This window comes from Calidris pugnax, unplaced genomic scaffold (assembly GCF_001431845.1).
Source record: "Calidris pugnax isolate Ruff unplaced genomic scaffold, ASM143184v1 scaffold16, whole genome shotgun sequence".
NCBI classification, from domain to species: Eukaryota; Metazoa; Chordata; class Aves; order Charadriiformes; family Scolopacidae; genus Calidris; species Calidris pugnax.
Genome location: NW_015090847.1, coordinates 881,752 through 900,258, shown reverse-complemented (window position 1 = coordinate 900,258; position 18,507 = coordinate 881,752). Strand labels below are relative to the sequence as shown.

At 43.8% G+C, this 18,507-nt stretch overlaps 1 protein-coding gene across 9 annotated transcripts in view; it reads right to left on the bottom strand.

The window, feature by feature from the left end:
* Window positions 1-18,507, bottom strand: part of EPHA5 (EPH receptor A5) — a 253,611-nt gene that overhangs the window by 60,046 nt on the left and 175,058 nt on the right. For 6 of the 9 annotated variants that reach the window (XM_014943100.1, XM_014943107.1, XM_014943103.1 and 3 more), the window contains 3 exons: window positions 7,709-7,833; window positions 4,473-4,632; window positions 349-454 (listed from right to left, as the gene is read on the bottom strand). In XM_014943100.1, coding sequence (XP_014798586.1) covers window positions 349-454; window positions 4,473-4,632; window positions 7,709-7,833 — 391 coding nt within the window. The remainder of the gene's footprint in view (window positions 1-348; window positions 455-4,472; window positions 4,633-7,708; window positions 7,834-18,507) is intronic. The other 3 variants (XM_014943099.1, XM_014943104.1, XM_014943102.1) reach the window with 1 other exon arrangement.

Genomic DNA, 18,507 nt, shown 5'->3' with positions numbered 1-18,507 from the left:
TTTGCAAGTCAAGTTTTCTCTGTGAGCAAAGCTCTGAGTGTGAACGTATGGATATTTTACCTCTTCTGCTTATTTTTGAAGGAATGTGAAACCACTCCTGCATGAATCAAGTTGAATAATGGGGGCCAGCCTGTACAGAGATGAAAATCACTGGGAAGTGAACTACATTTGCAAGTGAGCCCTTGCCATTCTTGCCTGTCTAAACCCATCAGCCCACCCTTGTGCTGTTTTCCAGCCCTCCACAGCTTCCTTCACACGCTGCTCTCCCCTAAACCGCGCTCATCAGCCGCTCAGATAAAAGTTATTAGAGAAGTTGGAGAAGTATAAAGAGCCAGCTTCTTCTCTTACCTTCCGCTGAGCAGGAAACCGATAACAACAGCCAGCAGAATGACTCCCACTGTTACAGACACAACAATTATAGGGATCTGGCTCTGGTCGCTGGATGCAGCTACTGCTGAGATGAGAAACAGAAAATGAGATTAAGGTTAAAACAACAGTCAGCACCCACACGAGTCTTTCTAGTGACTCACACCAGCGAGGTTTCACGTCTTACCTGTTCGTTTCTTCTTTTACGGTTTGTGTTTTCCCCCCCTTTGTTGTCTGTCTCGAGTTTGGAAAGGAAACGGGTGGAAAGAAACCAAAACCACAGGCAAAACCAAGCCAAAACCCCCCCAAAATATCGCATCTCATCGCTGAGTTCAGAAACCAAAATGCTGCAGAACGCAGCCTTTGAGTTGGCAAACTCAAGTCTGTCCTCCTGGGTTTGCTGCGTTAGAAATCACAGAGGTAAGAGATGAAAACTCAACAGGTTCCCATTTGTAGAGAGAACATTTAGGGAACGTCACTGTCAGGAGATGTAAGCAAAATCTCCGGGATAAAACAGCATTCCCTGCACTTCAAAGAAGCTCTAAATAATTAAAAACTAACTCCGTGTGGCATCTGTATCCCATGGTCAGGAGGTACCCTCTGTAAACCAGCAATTTGCTAAGACACAATTAGCACCAATTGGCCTTTTTATCAGCTAAAAATCCAAACTCTCCCAGCCCACACCTAATAAAGAGCCCTCCTGCCCAAAGGCAGGAGAGGAGCCCTGTGATAAAGGTGCCATCAGAAAGGTCAGGAAAGCTGCTCAGGAGCTGGGTTTTGCCACAGGTTAAGTGAGAGCAGGTAAGGAAGCTCCTGCAGCCTCTAAAATGGAAATGTTTCTCTTGTTTTATCATGTTTTCTCTTGTTTATCTACTTTGCACTGCAGGGGAAGGAACCCATCTCTCCCCTGGGGTTTGCACATGGGATTCCTCGAGCAGAAAATGAAGCCTTCTCACCCTGCCCCATCCACCACCAGCTTATTGAACTGCAGAGATTTACCCACCCCAGGGTACAAATCTGGCTTCCTCCCCCCCAAAAAAACCAGCTGGGACTCTGCTGCTGTGTGGGGAAAAGACCTCATTATATCCTCCCCTTGTGCCAGCCCGGGACGAAGCTTCACCCACCCTGGGGAGCAGAATGAACCCATTGCACACCAAAGAAGTCTTTAAGTAAATGATTGAAGTAAAAAAGGGTCCTTAGCACAGGATTAACTTTAGGGAGGCTATAAAATAATTGAATGTAGGCCCATATTAATAGAGGAGAGAAGAAGAAAAGAAGGGAGAGAAGAAGAAAAGAAGGGAGAGAAGAAGAAAAGAAGGGAGAGAAGAAGAAAAGAAGGGAGAGAAGAAGAAAAGAAGGGAGAGAAGAAGAAAAGAAGGGAGAGAAGAAGAAAAGAAGGGAGAGAAGAAGAAAAGAAGGGAGAGAAGAAGAAAAGAAGGGAGAGAAGAAGAAAAGAAGGGAGAGAAGAAGAAAAGAAGGGAGAGAAGAAGAAAAGAAGGGAGAGAAGAAGAAAAGAAGGGAGAGAAGAAGAAAAGAAGGGAGAGAAAGGCAAAAAAATACAGCATTAAACATCATTCTGCAATGGGTTTCAAGCAGCTCTTTGTACAGGAGCTCTTTGGGGCTCAACGGCGAGCGGCACGGACACGATACAGCAACCTAAGTGATTTCAGAGGGGTTGGCTGCCATGCATTAAATATTTAATGTTAACTGCTCCAAACCCACGCCATACATCCCGAAATTTTATTAGCCTCACGAATTTACGGAGGCTCCTTAAGATGATGTTTTATTGCTTTCTCGACAAAATAATTAAAAAGAAAAACATTTAAAGGAGAACGTTAAGCTGTGACTGGTGGTTTTTTTTTTGCACAGCTCGAGGGACAGGGAAATGAGATCAATCCTGCTATGATCTATGGCAGCTGAAAAGCCTGAATTCAGAAGCCAAGCTGGGACCTTGCTGCTATTTAAAGGCAGCAGGGGACCTGGATTAGCCCTCCTCATTTTGGTGACACCTCCCCACTCCTGCCCAGCCAACCAGCCAGATTAGCTCACCAATCCAGGCGAAACCCAGTTTTTGGGGAGGTTAGTTTTCAGGGCCAGACAAGCTGGGTGGCATTTGGAGAGGACAGCAGCAAGTCCAACAACAGCTTCCACCCAAATGAAAAACTCCTGCTGAAAAACGCAGCCCTGGCTGCAACACAGCACTTTGCAGAACGGCACATGCAGGCAGCAGCATGGAAAAAAAACCCAAAAAACCCAAAACAAAAAAAAACCCCAAAATTTTCAAACAGAGAAAAGTCAAAAACAAGTCACGGCTTCCCTCCTATTGCACTTCTCAGGCTGCTGTTTCATATTTCCTCCAAATGCATTAAAATTAACTTTACAGAAACCTCGCGAACTGGACGCAAAACCTGTCGTTTGAGCCAAACAATTTTTGGAGGCTGTTTTTAATTCCTGCAATAGTCACCGAAAGGTTTTAAATTTGTGCTTGAATCACCACGATTTGCTTTGGCTCTACCAAGAGGTTCAGATCTGAACTCTGATGTAGCAGTGAGATTTTGATCCACACTTGCCTTCAGACCCTCCAGGAGTCTGGTAACACTCCTGGCACTAATATTGACTTTATATAGGGCCTTGGGGGAAAAAAAAATAAACCAACCAACCCAATCGCTTTTTAAAAGGTTTTAAATGTCAAACAGAGCTGCGTTTTGCAAGAGACTGAGGCTTATGTTGCCATTTCAATCCTACCAAGCATTTAAACATCTGCTTCAGCCAGAGCTCAAGTCCAACAGAGACAGAGTTCCCAGCTCCCAAACAGTAGGTATTCCTCAGTATCAGAAAAATACTTATTCCTCTGCTTTTCAAATGCTAAAACAGACTGGGGTGTGGGTATTACTAAATTATTCTAGGGGTGTAAAGCATTCAGAAATATTACCAGGTGATGGCCTCCCCAAATCCTGATTAACACAGACACTGACCCGACGGGCTTTATGGAAGAGCTATTATTTTTGGACCAGGATTGTAGGTGCCAATGGCACTGGATTAAATGTGCATAATTTCATCTGTAATTTATTAATAGTCTAGAACACTGTGACTCAAATGAGCCTCATCTAGAAACTTCCCAACTGCAAGCGAAATTTCCTTAGTAGAACACAGAGTAATTTTCAGGGTAACATGATTTTGTTGCTACTTATGAGGCACGATTAATGGTTAATACAATAAGAAATACATTAAATAGACCACTCTTATTGCATTAATGTTTGCATCGTGATGCAATTTGCACCGGATTAGTTCCATCACTGGCTCCACAGCTACATCTGCCCATGTACGATTCCTTTAAAATCTATTACAGCTTCAAAGGCAGCTTGCCTTGCAAAGGCAACAGCATCATCTCAAAGATGATAACTTTTAAATGAAGGAGTAACAGTAATTAAAGTACTGACGAATTTAAATTTCCAAAGAAAACACAGAAAAAACAAGCTCTTCCCCACAGGAATAAACAGAGTATTTCCACGGCAAAACTTCTCTTCCGTGCAAACGGTATAAAAAAAATTAATAGATGACAGTTGTGCAAACTGAAATAGATAGAACGTTATTTTCTGAGACAGAAGTTTATCTTTGATACCTCTGCAAAAATTTGGTAATCGGGACAAAAGCAGTTTCCCCACCGTTGTGCCTGAAGGCAGGGGAAAGAGCAGCTGAGCCTCTGCATGCCTGGAGAGTTCACCCTGCCACAGAATCTGCTCCACAATCCAGACCTGGATGATCGGATTCATTAAAAATAAAATGAAATTAAATGAAAACCTCACGAATTCGTAAGGGGCCAAGAAAAAGTCCTGCTGTGCACATCTTCCCCACTTCTGATCACAAGTCCTCCCTTGCATCAGCTCTCATAAATACAGGAGTTTTCTAAGAAGGGAACACTATGCACTCCTGAAGCCTGAAGACCTCCTCCCACCTTCACCACCTGAGTTGACCACCATCACGATGCCCCTGATGTTTCCAAAAAATCGAGGGATGAGGCAAGGAGAAGGAAGAGCTCTCCGTAAAGATATGGATCCCCTGACTCATTCCAGAGACACGGGCTGACAGTAATTAAAAAGACTTACACACTGGGCTGGTTTCAAACTCAAATCTTCGGCTGAAGCCACCATAGCCAGCAGCTGTCCGGGCTCGGATCTGGAAGATGTAGGCTGAGCCTGGTTTCAAGCCATCTGCCGTAATCGTTGTCTCTTTGGATTTGATGATGGTGTAGCTCATCTCTTGGTCCTTTTCCCCCCCAAAAAAAGAACCCCAAGAAGTTCAAACACACAAACAGTGGCTATCAGAAAAGACACGCTCTTAACAACGCCCACAGCAATGTTATAAAGGATGACTGGAATACACGTTTTTGGGGATTTATTCCCCACCTCACCCCCCAACCCCGGCCTGAAGGCCCTATCTGCAGTACAAAATGTGAGATCTGATTTTCTCTTTTATAATCAGTGACTCCAGGAGGTATGAAACAGAGCAGAGGAACTTTCGAACCCAAAAATGACAATAGAGGGACCAAGCTGTCATCTGCAGGAGAAGCAGCTTTCCATTGCTGGTGATGGAGCAGGGCAATCACAGAACCACAAAATCCCACAGGGTTGGAAGGGACCTCTGGAGATCATCCAGTCCAACCCCCTGCCAAAGCAGGGCCACCCAGAGCAGGTCCCATAGGAACTTCTCCAGGTGGGGTTTGAACATCTCCAGAGAAGGAGACTCCACCACCTCCCTGGGCAGCCTCTGCCAGGGCTCTGTCACCCTCACAGCAAAGAAGTTCCTCCTCATGTTTAGGTGGAACTTCTTACATTTGAGTTTGTGCCCATTTCCTCTTGTCCTGTCCCTGGGCACCACTGAAAAAAGACCAGCCCCATCCTCTTGACACCCTCCCTTGAAGTATTTCTAAGCATTGATCAGATCCCCCCTCAGCCTTCTCTTCTCCAGACTAAAAAGACCCAAGTCCCTCAGCCAATGGAAAGGTACGTCCTACAACAATCGATCCCAAGGTGTGGGGAAGAGGAAAAGAGTCCCATCACCTTAGAAAGGGATTTTAATTTATACCAAAATGACTTCCCAGTAATGTAATTAGGCTTAAAAGAGAACAGTGCATTATACATCACACAACTTTATGCTAGCATTTCTAGAAACACGAGCCAGACCTTGGGAAGGGGATAATAAACCAAAACTCCAGGAAAATACCTAATTTTGCATTGTTCTTCTGAAGCAATGAACTTGGAAGAAAACGTGCTGAAATAAATCTTCATTTACATCAGTTTCTAATGTGAAAGAGTTTGAGTTCTTTGATTAAAATTTCACTCAAATGCTTGGTAATTACTCTTAGAATTATTTACTGGAACACATAATCTAGACAAGAGCTCATAAATTAAGGTCTACAAATTTGAAAACTGCTTTTTATTCACCATATCCTCTCAAATCCAAATTATTACGAGGTAAACAAGAGTTCTTAGTAATCCCCTACCAAGATTTCTGCGTAACTCTTAGGATCTGAACTGATTTAAGTTTAATGGGCAACTTTCTTGCAGATAGCAATGTGCCTGGATAAAGCCCTGGGAATCTCCAAATGTAGGATTACAGATTTTCTCACTGAAGCCTGTAGCTACACAATTACAGATTTTCTCACTGAAGCCTGTAGCTCCACAAGACTGTGTATGTGTGTGTGTGTATATATATATATATATATATGCCTTTTTTTTTTTCTTCTTAAGGAGCGATTTCTCCTAAAGGAATGCGATCTGACAAAACTCCATTTTTCAAAACAGTTCATATAGGTCACTCTCATCCCTTGGAAACGAACACTGCAAATTTACCCTTATAAAGGGCTGAAAACTGAGAGAATATAAATGCCAGCAGCAGCAAACAAGAAGGATGAAGGCCGACATCCCAAATTTAACTCAATGGCTGGTTAAGAAGCCGTAAGTGAATATTAGGTCACATCTCTGCTTGTATGTCAGCCCAATTAGGTTTTCCATACACTGCTGGCCTCTGCAAACATTTAAACATTTACAGAAAACACTGAGCTCTGCTACCAGTCTGGAAGAAATAAATCAAGACAGCATAAACTCCGACCGGCTGTAGCCGCCTTCCCAGGAAGGGCCTGCACTTAAAGAACTGTTTACTGAAGCTATTTGAGACTAGTTCTGGACCACAAATACAAGGTTTTAAGCCCCTCCTCCCCTCAATTTGTTGGAAAACAAAGTAAAACCAACAAATATAGAGAATTTTTTTTAGCTTTAATTATTTTCTGATTATCAGGTTTCTGGAAACTAAGCTTCTCAGGTAAGGATGCAACGCGCCACAACGGTTGTGCCAAGTTAATAAAAGAATCAGTAATGGATTATTTCCAGCAATAGCCTTTCCTGATTCCTTCGTGCTTTAATCTTTTTGGAAACCTCAGCCCCACATAAGCTACTCACACATTCTGTGGCCTTACCCATGCTCACTCATCTGCAAAAATAACGTTGATTTTATCCTAATGCTGAAGATTTCTGAAACTCTTTCCACTGTCTGCATGGGCTGCTTAAGCAGGTCCCTTCCATGGAAGATCTTCCTTAAAGTAAAAATTCAACTCCCCAAAAGAGTGAATCATGACTCAATTTCATTCATTTCCTCTTGTTTTCACATAGACTCTTCCAAACTTGATCTTTGGAATCTTTTCTTGGAATCTTTCTTTCCAAAGATCTAAGGCTTCATCACTCAAAAGATGCTACTAAGTGCATTTGTTATCATTTTCATTTAAACCACATTAATTTTGCAGGAAGAGAACAAGTCACCATTTGGAATGAAGACTAGGAGAGGCGAGTTTTGTAGGAAGAGAGTGCTTTCCATCAGACTGAGAGCAAGAGCTGGAAAAGGCAGGCAAGCTTTTAAGCCAGGATGCCCTTCTTCATGACAGAGGAGGTACAATCTCTCCCCAAAAGCCTTCTCCTCTCCTTGCACTGTGGATGCAAAACATAGAAATACCAAAGGCAAGGGATAGTCTGATGTTTCTGGGAGGAGACAGACGCTCAATCCCCAACCTCTCCTATTTTTATCAAATGAGCAGGCTCTATCTTAATGTGATAAGGCCAGAGAGGAATCTGACACGCAGATTTAATGTATTTGTTCAAGAGAAGTGGCACACTAATGGAAAACAACACCCTCATTTCAAGTCTTCCTAATCATTTACTGCAAAATCAATCTGACATTGATTTATGCATAAAATCACTCCATTCCCTTCCATGACTCAAATAATTATAATTGAAAGAAGAGGACAGTAAAGAGAAGGTACTTGAGATGCTCAGCAATCAGTCTGTCACACCTTTTCAAAATATTTGATTTCGTATTCCAGGATGATGCCGTTGGGTCGATCTGGCTCCTGCCAGGAAAGGGAGATGCTATTTTTAGTGATCTTCCCTTTTTTCACACTACTCACTGGAGAAGGTGCTGCAAGACAGGAGAAAAAAAAAAAAAAAAAAAGAAGAGACAAAACCCATGGTTAGTAAGACGGTCCGCTCCCGGCGAAGTCAAACTCTTCAATCCATCCTCAAACACACAGCGATCCATATCTGCTGCAGATCAGCAGATACGACTACATATTGCTTTTTTTCCAGCTACTTTGAAAATATGTATTTTTCAGAAGACTTTAGATTACACAGGCTCCGTAACTATTTATCTTTTACCTCGTACAGTAATTAAAGCGTCATCTTTTGGCCCCCCTCTTTCCAGAAGCAAGGAACAGGGTAGCGAGGCCATGCCAACCTTTATAATATGCTCTCTGGAAATATCACCGGGGTGTCACAGTGATGCTAATTCCTTGCAAATGGCAACTGTAAAGATTTTAATGGCAATCCCAGTTTGGAAGTTCAGGCACGGTGTAGCTTGGGGGAACCACAGCATGAAAGCTGACTGTTTTAAGATGCAGCCCTGAAAGGTTATCTGCCTGTGGCAGCACACACGTGCATCACAAACAGGCTCCATCCTTTATTTTCAGCCTGGTATCTTGCAGAGGCTTTTCAACTTGTGGTTGTTGCCAGCCCTGCCCTAGCAAAAGTTGCTCCGGGCGATGCAACCTTCAAACCCCAGGCATTTATTTCATGCCAGAGATTAGGAGATGACACCGACTGAAAAGGAAAGAGGATGGGAGAGTTCGTAGCCTCTAATTTACAGGGCCAAGAGCAGCTTCTCCAGAGGGAAAGACAGCTCACACCCGGCCATGGGGCCTTCAACTCACCCTCCAGATGGGCCAGCTCTCAGCAAGGATTACAGGGGGGCTGGGGTGACCCATGGCAAAGACCTCAGTGGCCACAGGGGGAACTGAATGCAAAAAACAGTAACAAACGACCACTTTTCATCTTCCAAAATGTATTCGGAACCATTAGAAAACAAAAAAACACACTTCTAGGCTTCTCCTATATGCAGGACCAGCTAATCATCATAATACTAAAATAACCCAACCCATTAAGTAAAATAAAGACTACAAAGAAATTAATGTTGCCAATTTCTGATCTTCACCCAGAAAGATTAAGGGAAGAGCTCCAGACAATTATCCCTGGACTGAAGTCACCTTCCCCTCAGCTGATGTCCTCCTCAATGTTTTTTGGGCTATGTGAAGGTGAATAACAGCCTGGACTCAAACTGCTGATCTGCTGTAGGACTTCCCACTAATTAATGCCTAAATATGTTTTGTGCACGGCAAGTTAGGGATTGTGCATGTGAGACACGTGGTCCACACACGTGTGTGTGTGGTCAGATCCCTTCTGATGCAAAAGGAGCTACACGGTTTCCAGGGACATCAGAAAAGAAGTCTCACTGGGGGGTGGTGGTACCAAATAAGAGGTGATTCTACAACCCTGGTTAAACAGACATCACTGATCACTTCTTATCACGAGCAAATGGGATGGGGACACCAAACTACTCAGTTGCATCTCTGCAAATGGGATGGGGACACCAAACTACTCAGTTTCACTGAATTTCACTGAATTTCTAGAGTTGGAAGGGACCATAGAGATCATCTAGTCCAACTCCCCTGCTGAAGCAGGATTGCCTAGAGCTTGTCAGAGCATGTTACTCAGGAGCATCCAGGCGGGTCTTGAAAATCTCCAAAGAAGGGGACTCCACACCCTCCCTGGGCAGCCTGTTCCAGGGCTCTGTCACCCTCACCGTGAAGAAGTTTCTCCTCATATTTGAGTGGAACCTCTTATGTTCCAACTTGTGCCCGTTGCCCCTCGTCCTCTCACTGGGAACCACTGAAAAGAGTCTGGCTCCCTCCTCCTTCAACCCTCCCTTGAGATACTTGTAGGCGTTGATAAGGTCTCCCCTCAGCCTTCTCTTCTCCAGACTAAAGAGTCCCAGCTCTCTCAGTCTCTCCTCATCAGGGAGATGCTCCAATCCTTGAATCATCTTTGTTGCCCTTCGCTGGACTCTTTCTAGTAGTTCCCTGTCCCTCTTGAACTGGGGAGCCCAGAACTGGACACAGTACTCCAGTTGTGGCCTCACCAGTGCAGAGCAGAGGGGGAGAATGACTTCCCTTGACCTGCTGGCTACACTCTTCCCTATGCAACCCAAGATACCATTGGCCTTCCTGGCCGCAAGAGCACACTGTTTACTCATTGTCATTTTACTGTCCACCAGGACCCCTAGATCTTTCTCTTCAGTAGTTGCCTCTAGCGGGTCCACCCCTAACCTGTATTGGTGCCTGACATTCTTCTTCCCCAGGTGCAGGACCCTACACTTTTCCCTGTTGAACCTCATGAGGTTCTTCCTTGCCCAGCCCTCCAGCCTGTCCAAGTCTCTGCAACTGCTCTCCAGTTTCCCCAAATCCCTGCAATGCCCACCCCAGGCTTGCAGAGCTGGCAGCAGAGGTCTGGCAGGATGGAGAAAGTCAGCATTAATACTTTTTAAAGTCCTATTAGCAAAAGCCAACTTGAGGAGAGCAGCAAGAGAAGACCTCTGCCCTCCCTGGTATCGAACACCTCTCAGGAAGGCAAAACCCACGCGATTCTCACTGTCAAGATCGCCTGACCAAATAATGGACTTTTCATGCACTTTATTGAGGTTTCCTGAAGTGTTTCTAGGGCCGAGGCTCACAAGTGTTTTAAAAACAAAGCATCCTCTTCAAAAAGCTGTGTGTAAAAAGCTTGGCTACGTCACAGCTCCACGGACTTCAATCTCTTGCCGTTCCATCGCGGCTCTGCAGAACGCCCCGCTCTACCGGGAAACGGAGGGAAGATAAGGAAATGAGTAACTCAACTCTCAAAGTAAATTAGAAAAGGAGTAACTCTATCCTTTCTGAATCTCCTTCAAAAGAAGCGTTAAAGTGTAACTGGGAGAGATAAAGGCCAATTAAGTAAATTCAATAAGTCCCAGCGGTGGTGGGATGATACGGCAACCGCTCAGCGTCCTCAAGGCAGGGAGATTGCGATGCTCTGAATTGAAGGAAGGAAGGTATAAGTATTTTAGAGTTTTCTTTGTCAAACAAAATGTAATCCAATCCAGGCAAGCGGACAAAGCCTGCAATCATTCCATCTTAAAAGCCTGCAACTGGATACTGTGCTATATGATCTCAGGAAAATAAAAGGATTACTTGAGACTTGTTTTTCAAAGGTCACTGCTTCTGCAAGGGCAGCATCCTCTTAATAGAAAGAAGTCAAGCCAAGGAGCACCTCCATTTGGAGTACAACATGGAAAAAAAATGAATTCACGTAAGAGTCGAGATACATAAAGCCCTAATCTCCCACATTTCTTAGGTAAGTGGGCAGAAGGCTTGTTCAAATCCCTGCCCTGACACTACGAAGGGTTGATGTACACCAGGAATCGTTCACATGTTGCTTTACAAGACCAAAATTAATCAGGAAGCAAATAAAAGCAAAGGACACTGACTCTACTTTTTTTTTTTCCCCTAACATTTCTTAAGAAGACGAAGGGGACATACCAAATAAATAAAGTTGCTGCAGAAGATGCATCATTAATCACATCTGAATAACTCCAGGAGATGATTTCAGGAGGAATAGACCTTTTAGGACATTCTTCCTCTGCAACCTTTGATAATGACATTAGCACTGAATTAGCCATCTAGGCACCAAAGCCAGTATTTACAACATACTGTGCTGTGTCCCACTAATATCTAACACACAACGATGCTTAGTGGAATAAAATGTTAATTATATTTTAAGAGAAACTAATGTTATCAGGTGAACAATCGCTGCACGGAGATAAAACAAATAATGTAGTTCCTACATGTCACGGTCTATCTAATGCTCTCTCCAGTCCAATTACTTTTGCCCTGGTATTTTTCACTCTGGCAGAAACAACAGCTAATGGCTCCCCATCTCACCCTCAGATGCACAGCCAGTCAAGTTTTCCACTTTTGATCAAAACAACAACAAAATACCAGCTCCCTTCACCCCTGGTGCAAAAACAAAGCCACCAGCCCAAAACTTTCAATACAGCTTTAACTTCTGCCAGGACAGATCCTCACTTGGAGCAACCCAATGTCTATATAGACATCAACTTTTAGAGATAACTATGCTCTGGATTTTCATATGTTCTTTGTATATTTGCCATTTCTTCAACTGTGAGTGCAAATGTTTGGGATCTAACACTTCAGACCTTATATACACCTTGGGGTTCTTCCCTCCACATGATGCCACTTTTTTTTTGCTGCCTGAATTTATGGAGGAAGATTAAAAGTCCAATTCATGCTTGTGATTAAATCGATACCTTCACCTGCCATCACATAACCAAACAGTTACGCTATCATTAAACCTGGCTTTATAAGTGCATTAATTGAAGAAAATGAAACCTCTATCAGAAGAGTAACCACAAGACAAGTAATTCTGGCTCCACTTCAAAAAAATCCACTTCACACTGCAATTTTTCACTCAGTTTGTAATTAATGACATTATTCAATTTTTTTTTTTTTTTTGGCCTTTGGTGCCTTCACAGTTTGGACCTGCATTATTCACTGCATCACACCATGTGAAACTGCAGGTGGCTTCAAGTCGTAGATTCATTTTAAACAAGATAAATACTTGAGTTAAAACAGGAAGGCTGTTTTGAGAAGAAAAAAAACAAACCCACAAACCAAACTTTACCATATTATGTCTTTCCAACTCCGTACAGATACGATACACTTTTAGAAAAGCTCAACACCCAACGGCTCCCCCAAGGGTTCTTCTACGGCAGATACTGTACTAGGCCCAAAACTTAGCATTTCAGTCATCACTTGAATTCTGTACTGCAGATTTTAATACCCCAAAGCGTACCCCAGTTTGCCTGATAAAGGGTTTCAAAGCTCTTTGTCCCTTGAGGACAAGTAGTTGCAAACCATGCCTGGCTAGTTAGGCAAGCAGGTTGGACCCCAACTTGCAGGTGCTTCTAAGTGCTTCTGAAAACCCAGCCCAGGGAAGGAAAGGTTCTTGGACAAAGTAGCATTAGATGCCATTTCAATTCTACCTGAGATCCGGGATTTCAATGGTGCACAGGCCCTAAATAGTGTAAGGGGGTCAATTTAGCCCCCAAATTAAATCCAAACACCTAGCCAACTAGAAGCCCAAACCTAAAACATGGTTTGTATACGGCCAGCATCCTCTTTTGAATGACTTTTCAAGGTATCTCTTGAGTAGATGGGGAATTCACGCTGGTCCTTTTCATGCATCAAATATCAAGACAAGAACGCAATCTTCAAACTTCCTTGGCAATGAATGTATAGTGTTTCTTCACATCTTCTGCCTCCCAAGATGAACAGCTGAGGTAAATGCCAGGTCCTGGACCAATTTACAGTCTCTATTACCTACTCCATTTTGAACGCCTCTGAGACCTGAGACACCTTGATGTGTGCCTTGAAACAGAAGAGGTCAGGCAAGACTCTACAACTACTTGAAAGGACACTGTAGAGAGGTTGGTGCTGGTCTCTTCTCACAGGTAATTAATGACAGAACGAGAGGGAACGGCTTCAAGCTCCAACAGGGGAGGTTTAGACTGAACATTAGGAAAGAATTTTTCACAGAAAGAGTGGTCGGGCATTGGAATAGGCTGCCCAGGGAGGTGGTGGAGTCACCATCCCTGGATGTGTTTAAGAGCCGTTTAGATGTGGTGTTGGGGGATATGGTGTAGGGGAGGACTTTGTAGAGTAGGGTAGATGGTTGGACTCAATGATCCCAAGGGTCTCTTCCAACCTAGACAATTCTATGATTCTAAGACAGAGGAAGCCAATTCAAGCACTCAGTGGCCCTGACAGAAGGCAGAGCTCAATTTTTGTACCACGAGTCCCTGGCCTAACCCAAGCAACCAGATTTATCTCGTACGGAAAGGGGAGATCTTTCAGGTGCTCCCACCCCAGCCTGGCCTAACCCAAGCAACCAGATTTATCTCATATGGAAAGGGGAGATCTTTCAGGTGCTTCCCACCCCAGTCCCTAAATGATTAAACACAGCTCCTTGAGCTCCACAGCAGGACCTGACTTGAAGCCCAACCTGGTCACAGAGGCATGGTGCTCCCAGACCTTACTGCCTCCCAGCTGGACACAGGCTTGGGTTCATGCAAGGTGAAATCCAAATTGCTGCCTAATTCTCTTGGGGAGCCTGTTCTTTCCTTGACAAAGCTTTCCTTGGGCAACTTCTCCCTAGACTTCTAATCCTTGGACCTAAGATACCAGAAAAGTACCTCTGCTAAAGGCAAAGAGAGCAGGATGGATGCCATGGTTTTGTGGACACTACTAACCTAATTCTTTTGATTACCAGCAGCCCTTCTACAGAGAAGTGCTCATGGTTGGAAGATACGAAACAGGAAAAAAACCCACTTCAATTCGTACTCACATTAGAGAGATAAGAGAAGTAATCTGCATGCAATTTGCATTAGCAGAGGGATAATGGGTAATCTCTTCCTTCTGATCTGTGTAACAGCTCAAGAGATATGCCTGCTTGAGACTGGGACTGCAATGCACCAGTGGGGTCTAAGGCGTCGAGATTTACGGTGCCCCGATACCCTGTTCTTGCTGTTAATTCCCCTCCCCTAGAACAACCCGGGGGAAGGAGGGCTGTCTGCATCCTGAATTCACCCAATTCAAGGCATCTCCTGGAGGAGGTTGCAGGAGAGAAACAGCAAAAAAAAAAAGAAAAATCAGTGGAAACCAAGTATCTTCTATTTAACAGCGACTAGCTAACCTCAGCTCATCCCCCCATACGGACCTAGCGCTTCCTGACACAAATCTTTTGATGGATGCTTAGCTACTCCTATAAAATGGTATTAAAAGAACAAATAGCAAGAGATCAAAATCACTACTCAAAGCCTCCTCACATTAGCTGGTGTTACGAAAATGTATCTGTAAAATATACTTTCTTATTAAGACTGGTTACTGCTCATTCCTGAGTGATGTGCTCTGGGCAACCCTGCTTTGGCAGGGGAGTTGGACTGGATGATCTCTAGAAGGTCCCTTCCAACCCTGACAACTCCGTGGTTTCGTGATCATTGATGCATAAGTTATGAAAACAGTAAAATGGATAGCCTTTATGCAGCCTTTGTATGCAGCCTTTTCCTCTTAATCAAAATATGGTGCTAACTGTAAGAAAGTGGGGCTCAACACCTACTCCTTGAAGGTCAGGGGGTGCAGCCAACGCAAGCTTTGCCATTCACAAAATATTTTGCCTTAGCAAAATTCTGCCGAGACCCGCTGAAGCGCTGACCTTTGTGGAGGCAACCACGGCAGGCACAGCAACTCCTTCCTGTATGCCCTGTTGCTGACTGCACAAATGTTTCCAAAAATCACTGCTTTCACCACAAAAAAAGTGCAAGTAACTTCCAGAAAGTTTAGCATAACAAAGCTACACCATGACACAACTATCACACGTTGCAATTGAGACAGGATTACCAGCAGAGCCTAAAGACATCATCAAGGCACCACCCTGGGCAACCTCTTCCAGTGTCTCACCACTCTCATAGTAAAAAAATTTCTGAGATCTAATCTGAATCTTTTTTCTTCCAATTTCCAAAAATTTCCAAATTCCAAAAATCACTGCCTTCACCACAAAAAAAGTGCAAGTAACTTCCAGAAAGTTTAGCATAACAAAGCTACACCATGACACAACTATCACCTAATCTGAATCTTTTTTCTTCCAATTTCCAAAAATTTCCAAATTCCAAAAATCACTGCCTTCACCACAAAAAAAGTGCAAGTAACTTCCAGAAAGTTTAGCATAACAAAGCTACACCATGACACAACTATCACACGTTGCAATTGAGACAGGATTACCAGCAAAACCTAAAGACATCATCAAGGCACCATCCCTGGAGGTCTTCAAAAGACAGGTTGACATAACGCTTAGAGACATGGTTTAGCGATGGGGTGGTTTTGTATGGTTTTCTTTTGGGTTTTTTTAATCAGAGTTAGGTTGATGGTTGGAGTTAGGTTGATCTTAAAGGCTCCTTCCAACCTAGATGATTCTATGATTCCATGACATCACAGGATCTGGGCACTAAACTTTGGGGCAAGACCTCTTGGTCATTGCTCACGTGCGCACCACCCCATATAGGACAGAGGCAGCATATTTAATGGAATCTATCATATATCACCAACCTCTCCAAGCACTGCATCATCTTGGGCAAGACTCTTAAAAGATCTCAAAAAAATAAATTGGATTCTTGCCATTTCCCTTCTGTTTGTGGAGCTGTACAGACAGGAGCTTTCGGCTCCTGACAATCAGGGATGCGAGACACGGACTCTTAAAAAGTAACTTCCAGAAAGTTTAGCATAACAAAGCTACACCATGACACAACTATCACACGTTGCAATTGAGACAGGATTACCAGCAAAACCTAAAGACATCATCAAGGCACCATCCCTGGAGGTCTTCAAAAGACAGGTTGACATAACGCTTAGAGACATGGTTTAGCGATGGGGTGGTTTTGTATGGTTTTCTTTTGGGTTTTTTTAATCAGAGTTAGGTTGATGGTTGGAGTTAGGTTGATCTTAAAGGCTCCTTCCAACCTAGATGATTCTATGATTCCATGACATCACAGGATCTGGGCACTAAACTTTGGGGCAAGACCTCTTGGTCATTGCTCACGTGCGCACCACCCCATATAGGACAGAGGCAGCATATTTAATGGAATCTATCATATATCACCAACCTCTCCAAGCACTGCATCATCTCGGGCAAGACTCTTAAAAGATCTCAAAAAAATAAATTGGATTCTTGCCATTTCCCTTCTGTTTGTGGAGCTGTACAGACAGGAGCTTTCGGCTCCTGACAATCAGGGATGTGAGACACGGACTCTTAAAATGGTGAAAGCTGCCTGAAGATTCACATGACTCGAACTCAGGGTCCCACAACAGCAAATTGCAGGTGATAGGAACCACCCCAGCAATCTTAAAAGTTGTAAATGACAATAAGGGCATTAATCACAGAATCACAGAATCTTCTAGGTTGGAAGGGACCTTAAAGATCATCTTGTCCAACCGTCAACCTAACTGACAAAAATAGACACCCACACAACAAACAAGGAGCATCATCACTAAACCATACCTCCCAGCACCACATCAACCTGTCTTTTGAACACCTCCAGGGATGGGGCCTCAACCACCTCCCTGGGCAGCCCATTCCAATGCCTGAGAACCCTTTCCGTGAAAAATTTTTCGGTAGCTTGTCTCCCGATAGTGTGGGCTAATTAATTAGCACATCAGAAATGCCCACTGTTGGGATGTGGAGAAATGAGAAGCGTTCTGGCACTTCAGTTGTGGACAGGATCCTCCCTACTCTGTTATTTTCATTTCTTTTTTGATTTCCAAGAAGACTTATCACAGACAATGGCAGAACACTGAGCGCGCCGGTGTCGAGGGAGGGGAAGGATTACCTCCAGCTCGTTCACTCAACAAACACATCAACACCTCACCAGGCACATGGGCCTAGGAGAATTTTAAGGACTGTCTATATAATGAAGGCTACAAAGGGCACCGTGCTCTGTCACATCAATCAAGGTAATTTTTTGCCCTGGAAACCTCAACCCTTGCAAGCACGCACTTGTGTTTTGCAGGGGCTCCAAAGCTAGAGTCACAGGCACCATGGTGCAAAATCCTCTTTGTAAAGATAAAGACTGATTTAAAAATAAAATAAAATAAAAATAATTAAAACATTTTCCCAGCAAGACTGGCCATGGCCATAATTTATTGTTTAGGAAACTTTTTTCCAATTGCCAGGCCGAGCGTGCACTCATTTGAACTTACAGCAGCATCAGCCCTGAGTCCTGCAAAGACAGTTTCCATTGGGCTGTCATTGACCCTGACCCTGGGGAGGGAGAGGGAGACATCAGGGCATCGTGGTTTACCTGGGCAACAGGAAAAAGGCTTTCTGCTGTCCCCAGCAGGTGCTTGCACCCAAGGCCAAGGCATACCTGAGATGAAGGGTTGCCAGAGCAAGGAGAAGAGACATGAAGGAATATCTTCCTACAGGGCACAGACCCACAGAGAATTGTATTACCTGTTCTTTTCTTCTTTTTTTGTTTTTTTCCTAGGGCTTCTGAAATCAAGATATTAAGTTCTTCTCAAAGCTGGGGAACGTTTTGTGGTTAAGAGCAGAGCCAGATTCCTTCCCTCCACACAGGAGCTGTAATTTCCCTCTATTCCATTAGTGGTTTAGTCGTGAAGCCTAAGAATAAATACTATTGACTCGCTGCTTATAAATTCCCTCCTAGCAAGGTGATAAGGACTCCAGCTCTGATCCATCTAAGCATTTTGGGAAAATGCTTAACTTTAAGCGCAGGAGCACCACCACCACCACTGCTGTCAGCACTTTGCAGGATCACAGCCACAGGGCACAGCATTTTGCAGCAAAATCCTCATCCTCCAGTGCATTTATCAGGTTAGCTTCCAACACGCTCACCAGTGCCTCTCCTATCATTAGTAACCTTTTATCTTATTTGCATTTAAGCAAAAGCTGCCTTTTCAAAACCATTAAAAACAAAACCAAACCCTCGCTACACTGAATAAAAAGTGTAAAACGTGCCTGTTCCTGCTCCATAACTCACTTTATTTCCTAGATTGGCTCCTTTCTCCATACAAGACGGGCTGCCTCCTTCTTCCAGCTGCGATCAAGCTCTAAAACCTAAGCTCTAAATTCATGGACC